Genomic DNA, 25,209 nt, shown 5'->3' with positions numbered 1-25,209 from the left:
AAACTTAGTCTCCTTGTAAACCACATTACAACTACATTGCCTATACATATCATATTACTTATCACAGTACAATACTTAAAAATACTGAATAATAATAATATACTATATAAATATATAATATTTATATCATATAATATTATAATATATTAACATAAAATGTTGTGTTTATCATATTACTAATTAACTGCACAAAATATAATTATGTATATATTTAATCTATTTTGACTTCAGTTTAAATTGTTTTTAGTCTAAATAAATATGTGTAATCTAACTGAAAGGTCATTATAAAATTTGTTTTGGTCTTTCAAGGGGTTGTGACACATATAGGATATGGATATAAATTATTGTGATATTATCTTTGACTCATCTTCCATGTTATTAAAATTAGATCTGAGGCGCCTTCTATTCATTCTGACATCAGTGGTCTGAACTATGGTCTGACTCAAGATGGCTGCCCTCTAGGCACGTCGACCTCACTGCCAGCAGCGTCCAATGAGGCATCTATGTATTAATGCCTATGGGTATGAAAGAAACCAGCACATCAGCAGCAGTATTGTACAAAAAAACTTTTTAATATGTCTATCAGCATATTGTACATATAGGAGCAAATGCCCAATGCATAGAAACTAGAAGCAAAATGTCTTGAAATATATGTCATAAGACATAATGCATGACAGATTATAAACAAGCTATATATTTGATAATTCCTATTTGTAGTCAGTTTCATCAAGGCATCAGTATAGCATTTCTAAGCAGATACAAATTAAAAGCACTATAGAGCCCTGCTGCTTAAACAAGAGAAGCTTTTATACTGTTGGTAAAATGTGAGGAATTTGCTTTTTTAGTTTGTTTTAAAGACTCATATTCCAAAAGAATCTTACAGTAACCAACTGACAGTGAAAACAGGAACAAAGTAAAATATAAGCTGAAAATAAAGCCTTGGAAGGAGTAATAATTTGCAGTAAAAACGACTAGAGTACCGGCTGCCATTGTTAGCTTTGATAAAAACCGACCGTGTCAATCCATAAAAAAACAAACTGTATGTACATATAAAAATAATAGTTTTACTCTAACAGAAAAAATAAAACCCAGTTTAATCTGTAACATAGATTTTTTTTTTGCTAAAATGTACAAGATAAGATGTATAAAGGTTTATTAGTCATAAAAAAATGAAGCGACCGTCCAAGCTTGTGTCAGAGCTGAACTGTCAGACTCTGACTCCATAAAAGGACTGGACTGTGTGAAGCAGCACATCAAAGCCTCTGGTGTTTAAGCAGACATGCATTTGGCAAGAAAAATACATGTATTTTCCTTAGAATAAAAACATTACAATAAGAAAGCTTATAAGATCTATATTTTAGCCGTGAAGAAATTAAGTTGCTTTGAATGCTAGGATAGTTATGAAACCTTTCTTTAAAAAATCTTCAGTGTAAAATAAAAATATTTGCTTGTTACTTAGTCTGCCAAGTATAATTTTCTGAAAATCATTTCATAACTAAGAGCCATTGTGCAGAAAACATGTAAAAACCATAACAAAGCAGTGCTAATTTTTATTTTTTTTCTATACTAATTTGTCTGGAAACTACAGCATCTCCATGTCTGCTTTTTCCATTAGAAGAGAAAATATGCCACTATTCAAGCTTCTGCTTTGTTCTTTGAGTTTTCTGCAGCAGCCAGACTTCCTTCGTTCTCCTCCTCTTCATTAGGAACCTGTAAAAGCAGCAAATCAGCATCATAGCAAAATATGATGAATGGATAATGCAAACAGAGGTTGAATGCAAAGCAAAAGGCATTTCTCAGAAAGAGAAATGGGAATCCATACCTCCCAGTAAAGAGAGTCATCAAAGCAGTTCTGGTCTGGAGGCTGTCCCCAGAATGGCAGCTTCATTATCATCCCTGGAGGACAACAATAAAATGTTTGTTAAGTCAGTTTTTGCAGTTTCACTGTTTCCATTTTCATCCCCACTCACCAGTTATAGCACCTCCTATCAGAGCGAACCCGAGGGAAGAAGCCAGGGCAGCAGCTTGCATGGCTGCAGAGCTGACATTTAAAGGAACAATAACATTATTTCAAAGCAACAATTCTGTTGTACCTTTGTTTTAGTTACCATGAATGGAGCATTTACCCCGTTTCCGCTTTTCCCAAAGCCACAGCAACAATGCCAGCCAATCCTCCAAGGATGCCAGGCATGCCGTGCAGGTTGTGGACACCGCAGGTGTCCTGGATACCCAGGTTGGATGCCAAGACTGGCTGTAGAGGAAGAAAAAAAACACAAAATATTCATTGTTTAAAAAGCAGCAATTTTCTTTCAAAGTAATCCTCTGATAAGTATGTTTACCATTATTAATCCCTACTAACTATATAAATTCATCCTATGGGGCTGGAAAGTCTTTCATTGCTGACAAACAACCCAAAACTATTTATTATTGGACTTTTACATGTAAAACAAAATGGAAAAATGAACTCTTTTAGAAAATATTTTTTCACTATCCTATCAAGATGGTTTTAGTACCAAAACCCCTAGGATTTTGACAAGGATGATCTGTGTGGTTCCTAAAACATGTTGAATAACTTTGCATAAAGCTTTCGTAATGTTTTTTTTTGCTGTCTTTCCTTTACATATTAAAAGAGAAAAACCCAAAGGCAGCGTAGGTGTCAAAAGTTTAATGTGGATGTATTGGGGGATCAGGGCTATTATTTTAAATGCAATGCTAGAAGGATGAGAAGCATTTCTCATACTATCAAATTTTGCTTGGACTTTTATAACCCAGGCAAGAGGTTTATTTATATTATTTGCACCAAGTTTAGTTTAAAATAAGTTGTACTGGTTAGGTTCTCACCTTTACAGTCAATGCGGTTCTGTCATGATATAAGCTTTAGCATAGGAACCTCAGTAAAGGTTCTGGTTCACGAGTGAATGGCGTGGGAGATTGATAAAAGTGGGCCTCTTTTGGGACAATGAGGATGTTGATATAGACCGTTTTAATAAAGACAGAGTTTAGTCATAAAGTGAAGTTTCTTTATAGAATGAAATAGAAGCTGATGGAATGAGGCTCCTCCATAGGAAGACTTTCAGCCTTGGAGAGGAAAATTTTTCTTGAAGCAGGAGTTTGGATAAAAAGTAATGCTTTTCTGTATCAGAAGGAGTTCTCTTAAGAACAGCTCCTGCTTTCTAGGCATTTCCCACTGGGAGGGAACATCTTGTAGTACGCAACATGAACTGAATGATATTGCTAGGAAGGTTAAGTTCTGAGTTTTCCTGAAAGAGCTGCTAGACTTTTGAAATATTGTCTCTTTCAGGTCACATATTTGGTCTAGGTACATGTGACAAAAAAACAGGTTCTTCCAAGTAAATGATTTCTTTCTGATCTAGCTGTAATTTACAGGAGCTATTTTTTTTACACCAACTTGCTCGCTTTCAACTCACCGAGAGGTATTTGAAGCCCAGGGTGGAAATGATGCCAGCAACAAAGCCAATCAGCATGGCACCAAAAGGCTGGATCTGCATGTCGGCACAAGTTCCCACTGCAACACCTCCAGCCAGAGTGGCATTCTGAATGTGTACCTATGTTGATGTAAATGTAATTAGTATACGTTTAAAATGTAGTTTAGTTATCTACTTTAGATGAGTGTACAACCTTACCATGTCCAGTTTTCCTTTGTGCTCCACCAAGCTGGAGAAAGCATAGGCAGAAAGCACACAGGCAGCCAGAGAGACATAGGTGTTGATCACTGCAGTGAGCTGAGGGAAACCCCGTTCAGCGATGGCTGAGTTGAAGCTGGGCCAGAACATCCACAAGAACACGGTTCCTGCACAATTAGTAAGTTTAGCTTGGATGATACGAATCATAAATAAATAAACATTGGATTTCATAGCCTGTAAGTCACAGACTGCACTACTTTTTTGTGTCCACTTGGTGGGAGACATGGTATAGGTGTAGAAAACTGAGCAATGGTTTAAACATACTGCAGAATATTGGCTGCCTAAATGGATCATTAACAGGTGTTGCCTGTGTGTATTGAGGGAAAATGTGTCCTAACTTGAGGAATTCATCTTCATATTATTAAATGTATTGTAATTAGACAGTTTAAAACAGGTTGGATTTAGTTAGGAAAATGCATTGTAAAAATCTTTACAAACAAATACAAAACTCTTAAAATAGCTATTTATACCGTGTCACTACAAACACCACCATGTTTATTTCATTGTTTTCAGTTGGAGCTTCACTGTTTAAGAAAAATCTAAAGTTTCGTATGGTGCATCTTTGTCATGCGTACAGTTATTTTTTTGTGGTGTTCATTTTTCTTACCAATCATTGCAAACATATCAGAGTGATAAACAGATCCATCGTTCTCATGTCCGTTACTCAAACCAGGTCGATAAAGAACGCGAGCTACTGCCAAGCCAAAGTAAGCACCAAAAGCATGGATGATCATTGACGCTCCAACATCATTAGCCTGTAAAAATTAGATGTTTTACAATGTTTTTTAGGTAAAATGCCAGGATTAGCTTTGTGATCATTGGTTTGTGCTATTATAATCTCACCCCCAGAATGTTAGCCACCAGATGCTCATTGATGGAGAAGATTGTGATCTCCAGGATGGTCATGATGAGGAGCTGCACAGGGCTGGTTTTACCCAGAACGGCACCGAAGGAAATCAGGACTGTAGCTGTGCTGAAATCTGCATTGATCATACTGCAGAAAAATGGAGATAATATCTTGATAAAATAATAAACAGAACTAAGATAATTTTATTCCTGATTTATTCTTTTTATTTTTCTCATTTGACTGTCTTGCAGGGATCTTATGTGGTAGACCAGCACACTGTATTGGATGAGTACGAAGAGGAAGGAAGGAAGGAAGGAAGGAAGGAAGGAAGGAAGGAAGGAAGGAAGGAAGGAAGGAAGGAAGGAAGGAAGGACTTTGTCTTTAAAGGGTTGCATTGATCCATCTTACATGGAAGGTTTTCCAAACATTTTCTTTTTCATTTTCAGTGAAAGCCTGAACACTGGTCAAGATGTTGTTTTAACTATTTATTTGTAAAAAATAGATTTCAATCTCATAACTCATCCTTTACATAAAATCCCAATGAAATAACTAAAGCTTATGCTGTTAATGTGACAGAATGGGTGACCGGTTAATGGGTATAATACTTATTTAGGCATCAATATTAAAAAGCTAAAAGCTTTTAAAAAAGCAAATTTTTGTGTTTTTGATTGCATGTGTTTCAGCAATTTTAAAAACATACCCGAAGATGTTCATTTTAATCTTGCCATCCGTCATGTGCCACAATCCTTGCATGAGGAGCCCCCACTGGAGACCGAAGGCAGCTAGCAACAGGTTGACACCCACACTGCTGAACCCGTATTTCTTGAGGAATGTCATCAGGAACCCGAAGCCGATGAAGATCATGACATGGACATCCTGAAACACTGCAGCATAGCATAAAAAGTGCATTTCATCGACTGCTAAATGAGGACATTATAAAAATCAAATTAAGCACTTCAAGGTAAAACTTTCCATTTGGGTTTAAACCATTTCCTCATGGATTCTTCAACTTGTTTTTTATTTTAAATGACTTATTGAAAGTTAGTGAACTTAACAGGAGTCATGTTTCTCAACAGAGGTAACTGTTGTCACTTGTTTGCTGTGAAACCAAGTTAATCCAACTATGAATAGCATTTTGGGACAATTTTTGCTTGGTCTTTTGCTCTGTGGCACCTCTGATTAAGTGCATATGATCCTGTTATACTCCTAAAGTGCAAATAGATGCTTTAAACAACAAAAATAGTGATACTTTTTGTGATGTGGCACTTTTCACAAAAAAGGAGAAACAATCCATAAAATGCTCCCAAAGAGTTAAGTGCAGGTATTTTTCTGAAGGATGCACATAAAGTCTGGTACTTCCTTGAAAACTTATCATCATCAACAGCTTTTATATTTCTGAAGCTTAGTATGATGAGTCTCTCATGTTGAAAATATGTCAGATATATAGGCTGGGAAACAATAGGCTGAATTCCCTCACCTCCTTTTAAATTTGCTATAGTATACAGAGTTTCTTTACACAAACCAGGAGCTCTTCAGTGACTTTGGGAAACATGTTGGTAGATTTTCTTTACCAATGCTAAGATATGAAAACAAATTAAAAACTTATGTGCTTTCTGGATAACAGCTGGCCTCCAGAGGGTTTTCAAATGCAAGACCACATGTGGCCCCTGACAGCCTATCTAATGGAGCTTTTCAGCTATGCTTTCATCATTTGTAGGGGCAGTGATTGTTTTTAGATAATTCAATAAGTGAATTACTTTTTCATTTTAGTGACACTCGGCCTTCTTAAATAAAAATGCACAAAATTTAAGACTGCTTGGACAGAGAATGAGCTGGTGGTGTTGCTCCTGCTGAGATTGGTATAAATAAGTAAACAAATAAATAAACAAGCAAAATAAATAAATAAATAAATAAAGAAATAAATAAGTTGGCCTCAAGGTGACTCTGGAATAAGATAAACACAGTCTTTTCAACTTTCTAAAAGTTGCTAGTTTGATTAGCATGGGGGTAATATGCAACATTAAGAGGCTTCAGTATGTTAAAAACAAATCAAAAAAACATATTAAATGTTGGTCAGAAAGACAAAAATATAAATAAAAAAATATCAATATCTACAGTAATATACCGCGAAAACTGAAACAAATCTGCTTAAGAAATCCCCACTAAAAATAACAGACCACTAAGCTATGTGAATGCTAGCTTTATTGGGTGCAAATGAGAAGAAATCTGATTAAAAAGAACTCTGTTAAGAAATTAATTAAATCAATCGCTTTTGTCCTTCAGTTATTTTGAAGGTCGGAGATCTGACCTGCACATAACATTGGATCCTACTGACATGTATTCCAGATTAAGGCTGGAAAACCTCACTCTAAACAATTGTGTTTAGGGTCATGATAGCTATTGTTATCATTATGAGATAAGAACAATGCACTTTTCTTAAATTTACAAATCTAGAAAAATTTTCTATAGTGTTGGTAATGTTGACATGTGAGGCGTCCATGTTGAATTGTGAAGTTGGGGAGAACTTCTGCTGTAATTCAAGTTCTTTTCATTATAAAAAAATTATTATATAGGCTTCTCAGACACTTAAAATCTGACTATGTATGAACAGTTCATTTAACTCCCTTTCTATCTGCCATAAAAGTTCTATGTAAATGTAAGAATATTTTTAAATGGTGAAGTCTTTAAAATGTGAAGTTTAAAGTGGAAATGTCACCAAACTTAAATATTTGCCTCTTCAGTCGTACGTTACAAATGGGAAGAGTGTCACATTTACATTTGCTTTTTTTCTTTCCTGATTTGTAAAAAACTATAGTTTCTCCTTACAGCTGGGCTCATAATCGCTGCTACTAGCAATACAAACCTACTGCAAGATCCAAAACGAAATGTTTGCTTTATGTTATGGCTGTTTAAAAGCAGAAATATATTTTATATATTGTTGGTATGGTTGGCTGGTGCTATCTTTGACCTCTTGTTTTTTATTTTCAAATATAACAACTCCTATTGGATGTAATCAAAGTTAAGACAGAACATTTGCTTTATCTGTTGGTTCTGGTTAAAGATGAGTGATTTTCTACCCTTAATTGGAATACTCTGTAAAAGTAAAGTGCATGGATCAACATCCATCAAATCGTTTCAATTAACTCAGACCATGTATATAGCGCTAAATCACAACACATGGCATCTCTAAGAACTTAGTAAGTTTAATGGAATCACTGGATGCTTTGCATCATTGACTTGCACGAATTGCTTCTCCTGGATGAGCACCATATTGTTGAGTTTGCAGCAATCCGTCATACTGAGCATGCTTGTAATGCCAATAGAAAAGAAACCTCCCCTTTAACAGCTTAAGCACCTCCTGGTGTCATGTCCGACCGCTTTTTTTTTATTGATGTACAAATATTGTTTACCAGAAATGGACCAATTACAGAACAAGCTTACTTAAGAGGCATTATGGCGGTTTTGACTTCCATATAGATGTCATCCACTACAGTTAAACCATATTTTTTCTCTAACCTTCTACATATAAACTCTGGAACAAAATGTTCACTACTTGAGATATGCTGGTGAAGATTCTCAGTGGAATGACTAATTGAGATACTTCATATGCATTCGAAAAGGTTTTTTAAACTTCGCTATTTCTTTGCACAAAGTCAAAGAAATAGAATCATTCATGATTAAGATACTGAGGCCTGACATTACTCCTAAAACTAATTTACAATATTTTCAAATTATCTAGGGTCACTTTATGTCAATTTACGTTTCCTCTATTGTTCATCAAACCTTTGTGAGGTTTCCAAAAAGCAACTGTTTTGAAAAATGCTGGAGCACACTGACACAGTAAAAAAAGCAATAACAAAGAAAAAAACTACAGGTATTAGTTTTAAAACCTACAACCCTGTATTCCTCTACTTTAACATGCATATACAATGCATGCCAATCAAGTCTCTCCACACTGAACTTTATACACATGCAATGAGGAAAGCAACCGGAATCATTTGAATTCATCGATTCTGTGAGACACAACACTTTTTCATTAAATTATACATTGCCTAAAATTAAATGCATCTGAAAAGTCGGTGAAACTTAGCTGACATAAACAATTTGACTTAGAAGCTGTTTTGCTGTTTTTGCACTTTTTTTTTAACCTTTTATTGTCTATGAAGACCCCAGTCCTTATGAACAATTGATATCCAAGAGTACTTCTGAACATCTGCAGCCATGATTTAGCCCTTAATAAAAAGAATACTAAAACACCTATTTATTTAATCCATTCAATTAATTCCAATGACATTTTAATTCCAGTGTGGTATAAAAGGACATTTTTATGACATCCTTTGCTTTTCACTTTTTGTAAGCATACCAACATTGTTCAGATGAAGGGGAATGTTGACTTTTTAACATATTTTCATCTAAATTTAGGTTGAAATATTCGTCCTTTTAACTGAAGATGAATCTTTTATTAAAATATGACTTTAAATCCTAATAACAGTTGAGCTGAATCAAATTTGTTGATTGTAAATAACATTTACAATAATTATTGTTCTTGTTTTATTTGTTTGTTTGTGTGGATTATCTTTTAGATTTCTTTTTAACTTAGTTCATTCCAGTTCTTTGTCCAAACAGTTGATTTTTTTTTCAAATGTTGAAATCTACTACGATTCAGTACAAAAAACATGCTTCCTTACATATATTAATCGAATCCTTAAGCATATACGCCTCAATCAGATCTCAATGTGCATTTGCATATAATGTTTAATGCACACTTTCATTGCAAACACAGTAATTATCTAAAAAGCAAAACGTTTTAAAAGTCAATATGATGGGAATAAAATACTGAGGAGTAGATATCTGGTTTATTCTAAAAGATACAAAATCTTTTTTCTTATAATTTTTTTCTTTTGACCACTTTCTGATTACTAGCTGCTTTTATTAGACCTGCTTACTTGTCTTTGCTTGTAATGAGTTATTACAATACAGTGATCAATGGTTTATGGATGTCTGTGAAATAAAACTGGTGAGCAGCCACTATAAATGGCGACACGCCCAGAAGTTAGGTAACGTTGCATTGGCGTGCCAAGATCAGAGAAAATCCTCCAAGGAGCATCCATAGAGCTGAGTGAAGACTGATGCCAGTTATTGTTCTTTAAAGGCAATCTGCATTAAACCACAAGGTATTTCACAGCTGCATTTGAATTTATTTGAATTTTGAATTTATTTCAGCATCACCTTCAAAAGGAGAATGAATGATTTTATTTCACCATTTTTCTGAGCTGAGCCAGATAATCTCAAAACAACATATTTCCATATTTAATCAATAACTGTATGTTCATGAATTAATTCAGAATAGGTAAAAAATATATTCAAAGTAAAGTAAACATTGAAACATATTTATATCAGCTTTTTTAGATGAATATAAGGCTAGGAAGAAATAATACATAATCTTTTACAGTGAAACTAGATCGTCATATCTAGGGTGAAAGATTTCAAAATTCTGGAGGCTCCACTAATCTCTGAGACTCACACCTGCCCCACCCAGCCATCAGCAGACCAAACAGCAGCTCATTAACTGCAACTTCAGTCTATGTTTTATGCAGATAAGTTGCTCAGATGCAAAGAGGAGCCTCAGTGCCTCTTTGAAGGCACAAGGCATCTTGGAGATGGGATTCTCACAAAGCAACAGAAGCTGCAATTTGCTGCTCTGGCCACCTTATGACTGACTGTCTGTAATTACCTCTGTGACATACTAATGAAAATCACATGTAAGCTTTTTTTCTGCCACAGATCACAATTTCTCCTGCAGGATCCTCTTAGATCCTTGGCTGCAGAAATCTGACTGTAAGAAAAGCTTACTAGTGCATCTTTAATAAACAAAACAAAAAAATTATAATCATGCACCTGAAACTACTTTTAAATGTTTCTATGTCTGTTTACAACTAGTCAAGGTAAAAGCACATAAGGAAAGATGATCTTTTGAATCTAAACCTTCAAAGAAGTTTGCTTGAATATCAGCTACATCCCACATTTATTTTGTTTTAGAAAAACAGCCTAGTCTTTTAGATGTTTTCTTTGCACCTTTAGGTAATTAAAAAGCTGCAATGCATGTAGATTAGCCTTAGGATTAAGTTAAGAGTTAAATAGTGAGAATCCAAAAAAGAGCATCCATCAGCATCACTTACTAGGGTATAGATCCAAAGGAGATTTTTCAGTGCCATTGGTTTTGTGGTGATCATCATGATGGCCATGCCCATCATCATAGGTCACAAACACAGCATATAGGATGATGGTGATAATCTCCAAAATCAAGGCCAGGATGGGGAACTTCAGCCTCATGTTGGTGGAGTAGGCAGGCATCCTGAAACCAACTCTTGTTATCTTTCTGCAGCTCTGTGTCAGTCCCTCCCTATATGTCCTGTGTTTAGGGGTTGAGCCGTCTAAAAAGGGGGGAAGAAAGCGGCGTCTGCTTTTAAACTGGTACAGTTGTTTTTTTTGACCAATGAAAAGGCAGAAGACTGAGGCCTCAATGGTGAACACCCCCCACACTCCCTCCACCCCGCTCACTTTACTCACGAGGGATGGGTTTCCTCTATGGACCGTAGGGACAGCCAAACAAAAAAACAAACATAATAACACCCAACCATCAGGCAGAGATAAACTTCATCTTTCCTTCCAGCTCAGAGATATTTCTGACATATTTCTTTCTTAGGTTTTTTTTAATGTAAGAAACTTTTCTTTGACCTTGAACTTTTTGGCAGGGTATGCTCAACATATAAATATTTTCTTAATAGTAAAACTATTGCTACAGATTGAATTGTTTGGTGGAAACCACAAACCTGACTGAAAGGTAAATTTTTGGTTGTAGGGCACAATTGCAAAGTTTTAAAATATATTTAAGACATAAAGATTCATACCCTCTGGTACACTCAGATATAAGCCAGGGCAAAAAAATTATAGGAATTTTCTGCAAAATGAAACAATTTGTAGTTTCCCAGAAGCACTTTGCAGCAAGACCCTAAATCACAATAAGATCTAGGATGGGTTGGTTTGTGTGTGTTAGAATGGCCTAATCAAAGTCTAGAACTAAATTCAGTTTAGATGGACTTCAAAAGTTTATTAGCTAGTGTTGATCATGTAAAATCTCAATATAAATATATATATATATATATATATATATATATATATATATATATATATATATATATATACTGTATATAAAATTGTAATGTTCCAAAATATTTTCATGTCTTTTGTTTATCACTTGATCTTACATCATCAATGCTAATTTCTTGAATTTTGTAATTGCATGATTAGGAATAAATGAATAAAGCAACCTTTACTTATCAGCATCAAGATCACATAGAAAAGCATGTAGGCCTACAGATCGTTTAATCTACTATAAGAAAACTTTTCAAACCATATACGAGATGCAATTAATTTCATTAAGATTACAGAGGATAAAGGAAAAACACAAGGCTTCCCATTTACTCCTAATTTGATTAGATTCAGCTGCTACACTTGATTTTAACCTTCCATATTTAGCCCCCAGTGTACAGACTGCTAATGCATCTCATACATTATACAGCCATGGTCACATGTTTAAAAACATTAATCATAGAGTTGAGTGTCATACTTATTCTGGGTTTTAGTTCTCCATTTTTTTTTTTCAAGGCATGGGTTGTTATACACCTTACATTTTTTTTAATTGTGGGGCTCATATATGAAGCCTGAAAGATAAATGTTATATACCAGCCAACTACCAGTTTAGCCAATGAGGCAGACAAAGTGTTTACTTTTGAGACAAGACTTTCATTTTCGATAAAGCTCAGTGTCATGTTAGTCACGTTATCCTGAACTATCTCTATGCTGCTGTAGACTTACGCTGCTGGAGGACATATGGACCACTTTTCATCGTTCTTCTTCATTCTATCTTTTTTTCTCCCATTCTGTGGTATTTGTTAGTTCAACCTCTAACTTTATGTTCCCTCTGCTTGCTTAATCTGGAATCTGACCATCCTGGAAAGATATATCAACTGGACATAGCAATAGGCTCAGCTTTTACTGTGACTAACTGTATGTGCTCATCATAGATGTGAGGGATTTCTATGGAGTCAAAGACAAAATGTAAGCAAATATCCACTGCTGTCTCTTCTTTTTACCAATCTGACTGTATTATCTGTTTAAATTGTCTCTATAAAGTACCCTGAGACTGCATGTGTTGTAAATATGTGCTATAAAAAATCTGAATAAATCTGGAAACTGAATTGAACTGAATCATATATAAATCATTGACACCAAGAGAATAAGATTCTAGTATAAATTCTGGGAAGTTATTTGGTATATCTTCTTGGCCAAACTAATATAACACACTTATAAAAGCTGAATCAAATTTTATTTTAGCCCCACTTATCCAGTCTAGAAACTATTCTAAGTTCTGTTGTTAGACCCATTTTTCTTGAAATTTTAAGAAGGCCATGCTCTTTTGTCATTATTGCACAACCCATGCACGACACTTTGTGTATTGGATTTACCTCAAAACTCAAATTGAAGTAATTTGTGAGACGACAATGTTCCATGTAGATGCTTTTGTTCTTCATTGTTTGTTTTGGCCTCCAAGGCCAATGTAACGTACCATCCATAATAAATGCAGAGGTCAAATACGGTCGCGTTGTCTTGACTTTATAGCTCACATTTCCAGCTTTCGGGGGCGTTCAAATCGAAATTTCCCTTGCTGGGATGCAGGGCTTTTGAGTACAAACCATTAACCATTCATTATTTGTACAATATTTGGATAAAAGCTTCACCTTGATTCCTCCAAATATACCTGCTGCTGTCCTTGTCAGTCATAGGCTTCACTCTGGACAATGACCACATTGGTCAAGCTTCTAACAGTTCATGGTCGTCTTGAGTCATGTTGGTTCCTGTACTGTTCGTGGAAATCCTGACATGTTTTCTTAGATCTAAGGAAACATGTCAGGTTGTCAGATTATTTAAGTTCTATTCTGGTTGGCATCATGGTGAATTGCAATGAAAACAAAAAAAAGTAATAACACACACAACACTGCATCCATGTGTGGCGTTATTGGAAAAACTCAAAGAAATCAGGAAGAGAATTTTATTTTTAAATTTGTTAAACTTTCAAGGCATGTAGGTACCATGTTTCTCTGTTCAAACATCCATTGTGCCAAAGTGTCAAAAGGATCAACTTTCATGTTAAATTATTAAGGTAAATGGCCTGTACTTCTATAGCGCTTTTTCAAGTCAGGAGACTTGACCAAAGCTCTTTACACTACATTCAGTTATTTACCCATTCACTGACAAACCGATGGTGTAGCCACAATTGCCCTGGGGCTCACTGACAGAAGTATGGCTGCCTTACACTGGCACAACCAGGCCCTGTAAACACCATCAATATATACAGTAATGCGGGTGAAGTGTCTTGCCCAAGGACACAACAACACTGAACTCCAGAGGCTTGAACCATCAACCCTTCCATTTCAGGGCAAACTCCTACATCCGACACCACTGTGGCCCCATTATTGGGATCTGAGGTAAATTAAAAGGCAGTTTTTCCCATAGTGTCAAAAATTTTCTGCCATGCACATAAAAAGCAATTTGATTCTCAACTGGCTTCTCATAGGGGGCATTGTAGATGTTTGCTTGCTTTGATGTGTTTCGCTGATAAGTGATCTGAATGCATCTTGTGTGACTCCTTGTTTTGACTCGATCAGAACAACAGGTGACTTTTACATAATTCCCAATTGTAAACCATTCTATCTCACTTCAGCTATGATCTGACATAAGACCCTGATTTGACGAGCGACTCCCACAGTCAGCGTGGTAACAATCATGTCAAATTTCCTTCGCCAAGAGCTCCTTGATGAAGATTGTGAGCTTTACAAATGAGCTGAGTAACTATAATCGCAGCCGGCAAAACATTTCTGTTTGTCTTGGAGCTGAGAAGAGGGAAGGTTTCCCCAGGCCCTGTGGGAAATTACTTCCAAATGTTGAGATATATTGAAATCTCTGAAGCTCTTCTGAGAGTAATCTACTTTCCCAGAATAATTATTGCACCAAAGTACAGAGGAATGATTTGTACAAATTTTTGGGCACGCTTAGGTGTCCAGCTGGTGAAATACTCCATCCATGACAAAAATACACTAAAAGGTCTCCCTCCTGTGAAATTTCAATCTACTGCTGTTTGGTTGTTTTCAGCTTGTTTAGTTTGCCTTTCAGGAACTGCTCTTGCTAACAAAATGTATAAAGCAGGTGTATCATTTTTTTTTTTATTCAAATTAATGATGATAAACTTTTAGGATTACCATTTAGGTTAGGTGCTTAATAATATTCAAAAAGGCTATTTATGATAAAAGCCTTGAACACAGCATCCTTCAAGTGAAATGTGGTCGGAGCATCATGCTTTGGGAATGTTTTTCAGCAGGGAAAAATGGCTTTGATAAAAGGAAAGAAAAAGAGAGCAATTCAGGTAAATCATGGAACAAAATCAGTTAAAGGTTGAAAGCTTGCTCTGGGGCAAAGGGTCAATCCCGGCAGCTTAATATAAAATTGTTCAAATAAAAGCATATTTAAATGTTAGAAGGGCACAAAATGTACTCCTTTTTTCAATGTACAATCTGCAGGAATTGTTACAATTGCTCCTCAGCCAACCTAGGCTGGCTGTATAAATCTAGTAGGAACCAAGTGGAGTTTATGGTTGTGATGTATTATAATGTTTAAAGGTTAAAAGGAAATTTAGTGTGTTGCAAGGCACTGTGGACAACTGGATCAGTCTATTTATATTCTGCTTGGATGCCAAACTATTCCCTTATTAAACTAGTAATTCTGTGTTACTGTAGAAATTTTAAATTATTCATTATTTTGTAACAAAAAAAAAGCTGTTGACAAGCCTGTTTCCTGGTTCCTCATGAGGCTGTTATCTGAACTTGGTGTTTCTTCATCGATATATCATTGTCAAGCTTTCCAGATTGTGTTTTTAAATGGACAACTCCTAACATGACCTGCACTTTGGATAGTGCTAAATGCGTTTTTGAATCTTGTGTTGGTTTCTGTTATACTGCTTTATTAATTGAGTCCTAACACTGCATTAGTCATAGGTCTGTCACGATATAGAAACATATCTGTAGATATGTACATATCTCCAGATTATTTGCAAAATAAAGCTTTAAATTTAAATGTCTAGTGGAGAATTTTCTTTTTCCATGTGGACCATCAAAATAAGTTGTCCTCCTATTTGTCAATCACTCTGGTGGTACGTTTACGTAAGGCCGTCCTACGTGCTTGTCCCCATTTTCTCTTACTGATGATGAGGAAACATAGAGAAAATAGAGCAAATCTCCTTTAGGAAAGTAAGCTTGTATGAGCGATGCAAACCACTTTTAAACATGAGGAGAAATGGACTTGTGCATGCTCTTGCATGCATTTAATAGGCGCATATGCATTTGTTTTTTAAAGTGGAGAGGGGGTCTTTTAAAAAATTCTTGAAAATCCTCCACTATATCTTTAAGTTTTATCAATAGTGTAAACACCCATGTAACACCCTGTGGGAATTTGATTCTGACTTTCAAAACTGCACTAGCTTGGCCTTGAACCTTCTGAGACTTTTTACTTCAAACGCAAGATGTATTTTGGAAGTTGGTTGTTAATGATTTACATTTAATATTATGCTTATGCAAGTTTCAGAATGGCTCCACCTGTGAGTCATGATGTAAGAAGTAAACAAACTTTTAAAGGTCCATCACCGGGCTGCCGATCTGTCCAGGCTGGACACCCCCATGCTCTAACATGCAGCACTGATACGCTCCTCCCCTCTACTCTAAATGTGACAAACTGGCCTGTAAATGTAAATAAATAGAGGTGATATTTCCCACACAGTGTTATAAGCATTTAAAATGTTGGACATTTTTTAACTATGTGTTTACTATAATATTCTGACTCCATATATTACAATTGGTTGGAAAGGTGGATGTTATAGAATTAAAGACAGTAAAGTACTCATGGCAAATAACTGTAATTTTGTAGGAAAAGGATGCATTTTTTTCATGTTTTTTTTTTTTTAAAGTGCATAAAAAGTCTGTTGATATTCAGCCGTTTAAACCCCAAACAAAGTTAAACCAATTACCTCAACATTCAGCTTATCTGTTAGTTTTAGATACATCTAGATAATCTAATCTCAGAATAGATCCAGCCTTTTTGGTTGGTGTTAACTTTGCGGAAAAAACCCCAAAACTTTAAGCATCCATCTGAGGAACTCTTATTTTACCTTCTTATGATGCAAACCTATCAATAGATGACCGTCCACCTAATTTAAACAATCAAACAAGCTCAGGGTGGACAATTATTAGTCCGGTTTTCCACAGAGATGACCTTTATAGAGAAGTGGCAAGTTAAAAACTGGTGTTTTAGGAAAGCCATAAGAAATCCTGCTTGCTTTGGACAAAGCAATGTATAAAAATGTTCATCCTGAAAATTAGTGATCATGAAATCACATTTTACACTAATGAATTTCAATGTGTTGGTTTATATAAGGCCCTAATAAAATGCACATTAAAATATGTGTAAAGACTGAGAGCCTTAAATGCTTTTTATGGTCCACATCTGTGAGACTCTGCTCAGGTAAAATAAAATTCAATGTGTTTTGTGCTTTTTGTCTTACTTTGGAAATTCTTATAAGGTTTGTATTCTGATCAAATATTAAAAATGCCCATTCGCATTATAGTCAGATCTATTAGATATAGCCTTTTGCATTATTTAGCTGCTCCTGGAAGTCAAGGCTGACTCATTTGTTTTCAGTAATTTTCTAAATTTTCTAGGAATAATTTGGCAGTTTGATCAAAGCAGAAGCTTTTTTCTTCCTGTTAACAAAAAACCAAACACTTTTTTTCTGGCTCTCTTGGCTTAAAGATGAAGACCAACTGGGAACATAAAAGGCTACACCAAATAATTACTCTATCAACTAAAATCAGTCTAATCTAGCTTTTCTGTAAAGTTCACATTCCAGGAAAGCCATTAGACAATTTATCTCCCCTCACTCACTACCCCATCCTACAGCACATTTTTGAGAAGCATAAACAAGCCGTTGGGCTCATTGCATTTGTTTTTTGTTAGATTAGCTACATGCTGCTGTGCAATCTACATAACCACATATATATCTGATGTCATATGTTGCTTTAAAAATAAACCAGAGGATTTTGTTGCTGATGCAAATCTTCCTATGAAGGTTAATATCCATCAAGCAGCAAATTTTAAATCTGTAAATATAAGTTATATAAATAATAACTGAAAGCAATTATTTATAAGTATTATAATGCCTTGATTTATTTGATCACTGGGTCATGTTGTAATTTTAAAACAAATTTTCTTTAATCTAGCATGATATTTAGTTTATTGCCTTTAATTCGATTAAGATGAGCTGGAAACTAATAGCATCATGTTAATAGTAGAGCTGATGTAGCAGAAATGAATTCTTACATTAAAAGCCGCAATAGAAATTCTTTTCAGAAAACAATAAAAAAAAAGTGTAATGTATCATACAACCTAGCACTTGCAGCATTCACTATGCAGCACTTTCCCTTTAAGTACTACTGTAATTACTACATTCTCTAAACTCCCTGGAAACACCTTGTACAGTTAGTACCCACCCCCATAAGAGCTCCACAAGTAATGTGTAAGTATACTATAAACATCCTATTCGTATTTTTACAAATACTGCATATAAACCACAATCATATAAGAACCTCAATGAATAACCTCTTGGTGGCCTTTATGTACATTGTGGTTCCCCTGTCATTGCTTTACCAAATCTATTGTCAACAACAATCACGAGGGGAGTGGCGGCCTAGTGGTTAGGGCATAGAGCTTGGAATCCTGACTTTCTGAGATCGAGCCCCACTCCCACAGACTGCCACTCTGGGTCCCTGTGCAGGACCCTTAAGCCCACACTGCTCCCTGGGTGCCCCACGATGGCAGCCCACTGCTCCCCATGGGGACGGGTTAAATGCAGAGGTAAAGTTCTCCAATATGAGATCAATAAAGTTCAATTATCATGAATTGTTATTGCTAATATCCTGCATATTCCTTTAAGTAACCATATAGCTATTTATCTAGGTACCCTGTACCTCCCAATAAGTATAAACCAAATATTCTGTAAATGTGAATCAGTCAGTCAAAGTTTGTTCATGGAGCACCTTTTATATTTTAGAGTTTGACAAAAAGTAATTTATATACATAGAAAACAATGGACACCTACGCAATACAGTACCGGTAGTTCAAATTATAAAGATATAATTCTATACTTTACATAATTATTCCTTAAAAGTTCCCAATAGATACTCTGCACATATCCTGTATGTACCCTGTATCAGTTGCATTAATCCTTTCTTGAATACCACGAGTTGCCTGTAAATACTGTGTTGAGCTCTGAGCATACTCATTTAAGTTCCCATTTATATGTTCCCATGTTGGTATACTAGAAGTATGCTTTAAGTGCTTTGTAAGAACTAACAAAACTATTTTGTAGCCTATTATTGCCCTAGAAATGTAGATTTTCCAATGGACACCTATATATACTCTGTGGTCATATTTACATTCAGTTAGAAATATCATGTAAACAACTATGTAGGTACACTGTAAGTACACTTAAATACCCTGTGGGTATTTGATATTTATCCTGTAATGTAAGTTCTGTTCAGGCTCCCCTTGAACCCTGTAAAAGCTCTGACACTTTCCAGATTGCATCTGCTTTCCTCAAATATGATATAAAAAAGCATGTAAAGATTTCTCTGTAGATTGCATGAGAAACACCAAGCATTCCTCTGAGGATTTAATGGATTCTTATTGAGAAAAACACTAAACCCCACAGTCTCTGCTCTACTCCTTATAGAGATATGCATATGGCTGATTAAAAGCAGGGATCAGTGGTGCAGCAGATACAATCCAGATACTCACTTTTCTATAGTGAAAGCTATGGAGCAATCCATCTTTTGTTGCTGGGGTTGGCTATAAGACATAGTGAACAGCTGTCCTGACTGATGTGAGCATCAGATAATGTTGCGTGTTCAGTATCTTCAGTTATCCTGACTGATTTAAGAAGCCTGATAAATTATGCTGAGTTTCTCAGCAAATGCATGCCTTTTGTCAATGTAAGTCAATGTAAAGTGTTTGCAGGTATTTTACTTATCTGAGACGATGTAGATAATGTTAAAACGGGATGTTGAGTGGAATTACATTCATAAGCAAACAATGTGATTCGATTTCAGGTTTGTCATTTAGTCTGTGTGTGACTTAATCAGGACGTTTCAGCAACATATGGTGAAGCACTTTGGGAGACTGAGGATGGTCAGGCCTTGATGCTTCTTTTCTTCTTTGCTCGGCTGCTCTCCCACCACACCCCTCGTTTCCTGAGGCTGCTACTGAAGGGAACATTTTCACCCAGATAAGCCCGTTTAGAAGGAAGCGTACACAGGACGGTTAATCAGCGAGCTAGATGCTCTCAGTCAACAACAATCACAAGCTCTCATCATGTTTGCGCGGCTTTTGGTTTTTAAAAAAATGAGCAAAGTCAAATGCTTCAACGAATGCTACCATATATGTTACAGTTAAAACCATATGTTTTTTTTGAGTACAGAATATTGAGATGAGAAGAAAATACTTCTCAGGTTCGGTTGATCGGTTGCCTTCTTTCTTCTTGGCTCTCCAATCATCTTAAGATGGTGATATGTGAAACCTTGCGAGAGAAGCTGACAGCACTTGAATGTTTAACAGGTGTGTGGATAGTTTAGTGCTGTGGGAGACTATCATGTTACTGTGGGATGTGCAACAGGCATCCATCAGAACTCTCTACATAGACTGTAACCTCTGTGAAAAACGTGCAGAGAAACTCCAGGTATGTGCAAGACTTGCTGTTTGGTTTAGGATAGCAACACAAAGATGCACAACATTTAGAGTATAAGGGAAAATAAAATAAAAAAGGATCATAGTATTATTTACCGTACTGTTAAATTCTTTACATTTTTTAATTGTGGCATTTATATACAACTTAGAATATTTTTACAAGAAAATGTTTGTCATATACAAATAACATTTTGATATTACACTTAGACTTAGACTTAGGCAACTTTTCTTGTGGATACCAAACAAAATTTTGTTTTGTTCAGCTTACATGACATTTCCATTCCTTAAAGTACAGCAGTGTTAAAATGTAAGCATGGTGCAAAAAAAAAATAAAAAAATCCATTGATATGGAAGTTCAAAGAATTAAATATATATGGTGCAAATATGCAGTATTTTGGTTTGAGATTACTCAGAATACATAAAAATAGGAAATTAAATACTTGAGTTTACGACCAATTGTACTGGTCCAGGTATTTCCACCATTTTTTTTAAAGTTTATAATAGAGAGACTACTCTACAAAACAAGAAAAAAGTAGATTTTGTCTAAGACTCAAAATCTACATCATCATAAGCTCTAATTATCCATTAAAATGCAGGTTTCATTCCAATAGGAAGGTTTAAGGAAGATTATGAAGTGTTCCAGCTTGAAGATTTTAAACTGAAACATGCATTATACTTTCCATCGTATGAGCAATGGAAACGACATCAAATAACTAGGGTCTGTTCCTATTTACATACAGTGGGTTAAAAAAAGTATTGAACACACACCATTTTACTCAGTAAATACAGAGGTGCTATTGACATGACATGTTCCCAGATGTCGGTAATAATACATGCAATCTAAACATGCAAAAAAAAATAAAAATCAAACCATAGACGTTAGAAATAGATGTTTAGAAGCTTCAAGATGCCTCCTGTATGAAGAAATTAGTCACATGCATTGCTCAGGTAGAATTTTTGCCCATTCTTCCACACAAACATTCTTGAAATCTTGAATGTGCATGCATCTTGAAGCAGAGGAGATGATGTCTTCAATGGATTGCATTCGTTGCTAGGCAAACTGGAGCAGGTTGAATGTTAGGGGGAAGACTGGAGACGATGTGTTCTTTCACTAGCTTTTCGGAGCACTTCGTGAAAGGAGTCAGTGCGACAGGCCGATAGTAATTAAACTTCTTTGGGACTGGAATGATGGTGGCAGATTTGAAGCATGGTGTCACTATGGATTGGTCCAGCAAGGTTTTAAAAATCTCTGTGTGTACAGCAACCATCTAACCTGCACCCTACTCTACACCCGCCCAGGTAAGCTATCGGGGCCTGGGGCCTTTCTTGAGTTGACTCTCTTCAGAGTCTTCCACACATCAGCTGTGTCAAGGCAGAGGGCCTCCTCTCCCTGATGTGGAATAGCTTTCACTGCTGGAGTGCTGTTTAGTGCCTCAAACCTTCCAAAGAAGTTGTTTAGCCCATCCAGGAAGTCAGCATCAGCTGCACCCACCAGGGGGGAGGGTGTGTTGTAGTCTGTGGTTGCCCAAATGCCTTGCCACATCTTGGTGGTGTTGCTGGCATCATGGAAAAGATCCTGAATCTTCTGGCTGTGGTTCTGCTTCGCTGATCTGATGGCACGTTTAAGTTGCCACGCTCTCAGAGCTTCAGGCCCCATCCACACGAAGTCAAAACGAACACAAAACGCTGATATTTTCCAAAACGTTTGCCGTAAAGACGGAGACGTAAAATAAATGTGAGCGTCCACACGAATGCATGAAAACGCTGCAAAATGTATGCCAGGCCTGTAAGTGGCGCTGTGGTGCCAAAGCAAAAATAANCAGCTTACATGACATTTCCATTCCTTAAAGTACAGCAGTGTTAAAATGTAAGCATGGTGCAAAAAAAAAATAAAAAAATCCATTGATATGGAAGTTCAAAGAATTAAATATATATGGTGCAAATATGCAGTATTTTGGTTTGAGATTACTCAGAATACATAAAAATAGGAAATTAAATACTTGAGTTTACGACCAATTGTACTGGTCCAGGTATTTCCACCATTTTTTTTAAAGTTTATAATAGAGAGACTACTCTACAAAACAAGAAAAAAGTAGATTTTGTCTAAGACTCAAAATCTACATCATCATAAGCTCTAATTATCCATTAAAATGCAGGTTTCATTCCAATAGGAAGGTTAAAAAATTATGAAGTGTTCCAGCTTGAAGATTTTAAACTGAAACATGCATTATACTTCCCATCGTATGAACAATGGAAGCGACATCAAAGAACTAGGGTCTGTTCCTATTTACATACAGTGGGTTAAAAAAAGTATTGAACACACACCATTTTACTCAGTAAATACAGAGGTGCTATTGACATGACATGTTCCCAGATGTCGGTAATAATACATGCAATCTAAACATGCAAAAAAAAATAAAAATCAAACCATAGACGTTAGAAATAGATGTTTAGAAGCTTCAAGATGCCTCCTGTATGAAGAAATTAGTCACATGCATTGCTCAGGTAGAATTTTTGCCCATTCTTCCACACAAACATTCTTGAAATCTTGAATGTGCATGCATCTTGAAGCAGAGGAGATGATGTCTTCAATGGATTGCATTCGTTGCTAGGCAAACTGGAGCAGGTTGAATGTTAGGGGGAAGACTGGAGACGATGTGTTCATTCACTAGCTTTTCGGAGCACTTCGTGAAAGGAGTCAGTGCGACAGGCCGATAGTAATTAAACTTCTTTGGGACTGGAATGATGGTGGCAGATTTGAAGCATGCTGTCACTATGGATTGGTCCAGCAAGGTTTTAAAAATCTCTGTGTGTACAGCAACCATCTAACCTGCACCCTACTCTACACCCGCCCAGGTAAGCTATCGGGGCCTTTCTTGAGTTGACTCCTTTCAGAGTCTTCCACACATCAGCTGTGTAAAGGCAGAGGGCCTCCTCTCCCTGATGTGGAATAGCTTTAACTGCCGGAGTGCTGTTAAGTGCCTCAAACCTTCCAAAGAAGTTGTTTAGCCCATCCAGGAAGTCAGCATCAGCTGCACCCACCCCCCTGGTGGGTGCAGCTGATGTTGTAGTCTGTGGTCGCCCATTTGCCTTGCCACATCTTGGTGGTGTTGCTGGCATCATGGAAAAGATCCTGAATCTTCTGGCTGTGGTTCTGCTTCGCTTATCTGATGGCACGTTTAAGTTGCCACACTTTCAGAGCCTCATTATCACCAGACTTGAAAGCTGAGTTCCCCATTCATCCAGGGTTGTTGGTTGGCCTGGGTGTGGATGTTCTTTGTGATGATGACATCCTCAATGCATTTGTGGATGTAGGCTGAGACAGTCATGGCATACTCTTCTATATTTATCTTGTTGTCATAGGCTGCTGCAGCTTTGAACATGTTCCAGTCAGAGCGTTCAAAACAGTCTTGCAGTTTCTCCGTGGCCCCCTCAAACCACACTTTGACTTCCTTAACTGTTGGTTTAGCCCTGATTAGCTGGGGGAATTAATATGACAGAAAGGTGATCTAATGACCCGAGGTGGGGGTGAGGTGTTGCTCTTAATGCATCTTTGATGTTAGAGTAAACCAGGTCTAAAATGTTTTCACCCCGAGTTGCAAAGTCAACATTTTGGTAGAAAAGAGGGAGCACAGTCTTCAAGTTGGTCTTGTTAAAATCCCCAGCAATGAAGAAAACGCTCTGTGTGTGCAGATTGGAGGTCAGGGATAGCCTGGTATAAAATCTTTATTAGCGCTGGTAGGGCACATAAACAGCATTGAATGTAATCACAGTGAAATCTCTGGGCAGAAAGAACGGTCTGCAGTTAACACACAGAAACTCAATGCTTGGAGAGCAGAAGCTGGCGACCGATCTGGCATTTTTACACCAACTGCTGTTTACATGGGGTGATGTGCAGTGCCATTTGACCTTCCAAGATGATGTGTATTATGGCATCCAAAGAGTTTAACTTTGGTCTCATCTGACTAGACTATATTCTCCCAGTATTTTACAGGTTTGTCTAAATGTTGTATGGCAAACTTTAAATGTGCTTTTTCTTCAGCGATGGAGATTTGCTTGGTGAGCGTGCATACATGGAGGCAGAGTGCATTACTTATTGTTTTCTTTGAAACAATTATACCTGCTTATTCCAGATCTTTCTAAAGCTCTCCACAAGTGGTCTTTGGCTCTTGGACAACCTTTGATAATTCTTTTCACCTCTGTCAGAAATCTTGTAAGGAACACCTGGTGGCAGATAGTTTATAGTGAAGCTATGTTTTTTCCATTTCCAGATTATGACCCCAACAGTCCTCACTCGAAAATTCAGAAGTTAAGAAATCCTTTTGTTACCAATGGCATCATTGTGTTCAAATATAAGTTTGCAAAGGTCTTGAGAAAGCTCTTTAATTTTACCCATCATGAGATGTTTCTCGTGTGATAGAGACACCTTTTTATAGGCCATCATTTGGGACTGAACCAGCTGATATTAACATTGAGGAGGGGCAGGATTGCTTTCTAAATACTGAGAGATTTCGGCTGGTGTCTTGGCTTTCCATGCTTTTTTTAAACCTTCCTTTCTTGACGTGTTCAATACTTTCCCCTCTGCAATTGCACATTATAACACATAACTTAATTCCTGGACATCTATGGTTGATTTCTTTGAGCATGTGGATTTCATGGATTGTTACCAACATCTGTTGAAAATGTCATGTCAATAGCACCTCTAAAAAAATAGATTTACTAAGAAAAAAAGGTGGCATCTTCAATTCTTAT

At 36.4% G+C, this 25,209-nt stretch overlaps 1 protein-coding gene across 1 annotated transcript; it reads right to left on the bottom strand.

The window, feature by feature from the left end:
• Positions 1 to 1,553: 1,553 nt before the first annotated feature.
• rhag (Rh-associated glycoprotein) lies at positions 1,554 to 10,993 on the bottom strand. The gene is made up of 10 exons (XM_015388004.1): positions 10,731 to 10,993; positions 5,252 to 5,435; positions 4,548 to 4,698; positions 4,312 to 4,459; positions 3,645 to 3,811; positions 3,429 to 3,566; positions 2,127 to 2,251; positions 1,971 to 2,041; positions 1,823 to 1,896; positions 1,554 to 1,710 (listed from the first exon to the last, which is right to left on the bottom strand). The coding sequence occupies exons 1-10, from the start codon at positions 10,903 to 10,905 to the stop codon at positions 1,636 to 1,638; spliced, it is 1,308 nt and encodes a 435-aa protein (XP_015243490.1). The 5' UTR covers positions 10,906 to 10,993; the 3' UTR covers positions 1,554 to 1,635.
• Positions 10,994 to 25,209: the final 14,216 nt, after the last annotated feature.

Source organism: Cyprinodon variegatus, unplaced genomic scaffold (assembly GCF_000732505.1).
Source record: "Cyprinodon variegatus isolate N-32 unplaced genomic scaffold, C_variegatus-1.0 Scaffold410, whole genome shotgun sequence".
Classification (NCBI taxonomy): domain Eukaryota; kingdom Metazoa; phylum Chordata; class Actinopteri; order Cyprinodontiformes; family Cyprinodontidae; genus Cyprinodon; species Cyprinodon variegatus.
Note: the sequence above shows the minus strand (reverse complement) of the source record. Positions and strands in the feature narration are given on the sequence as shown.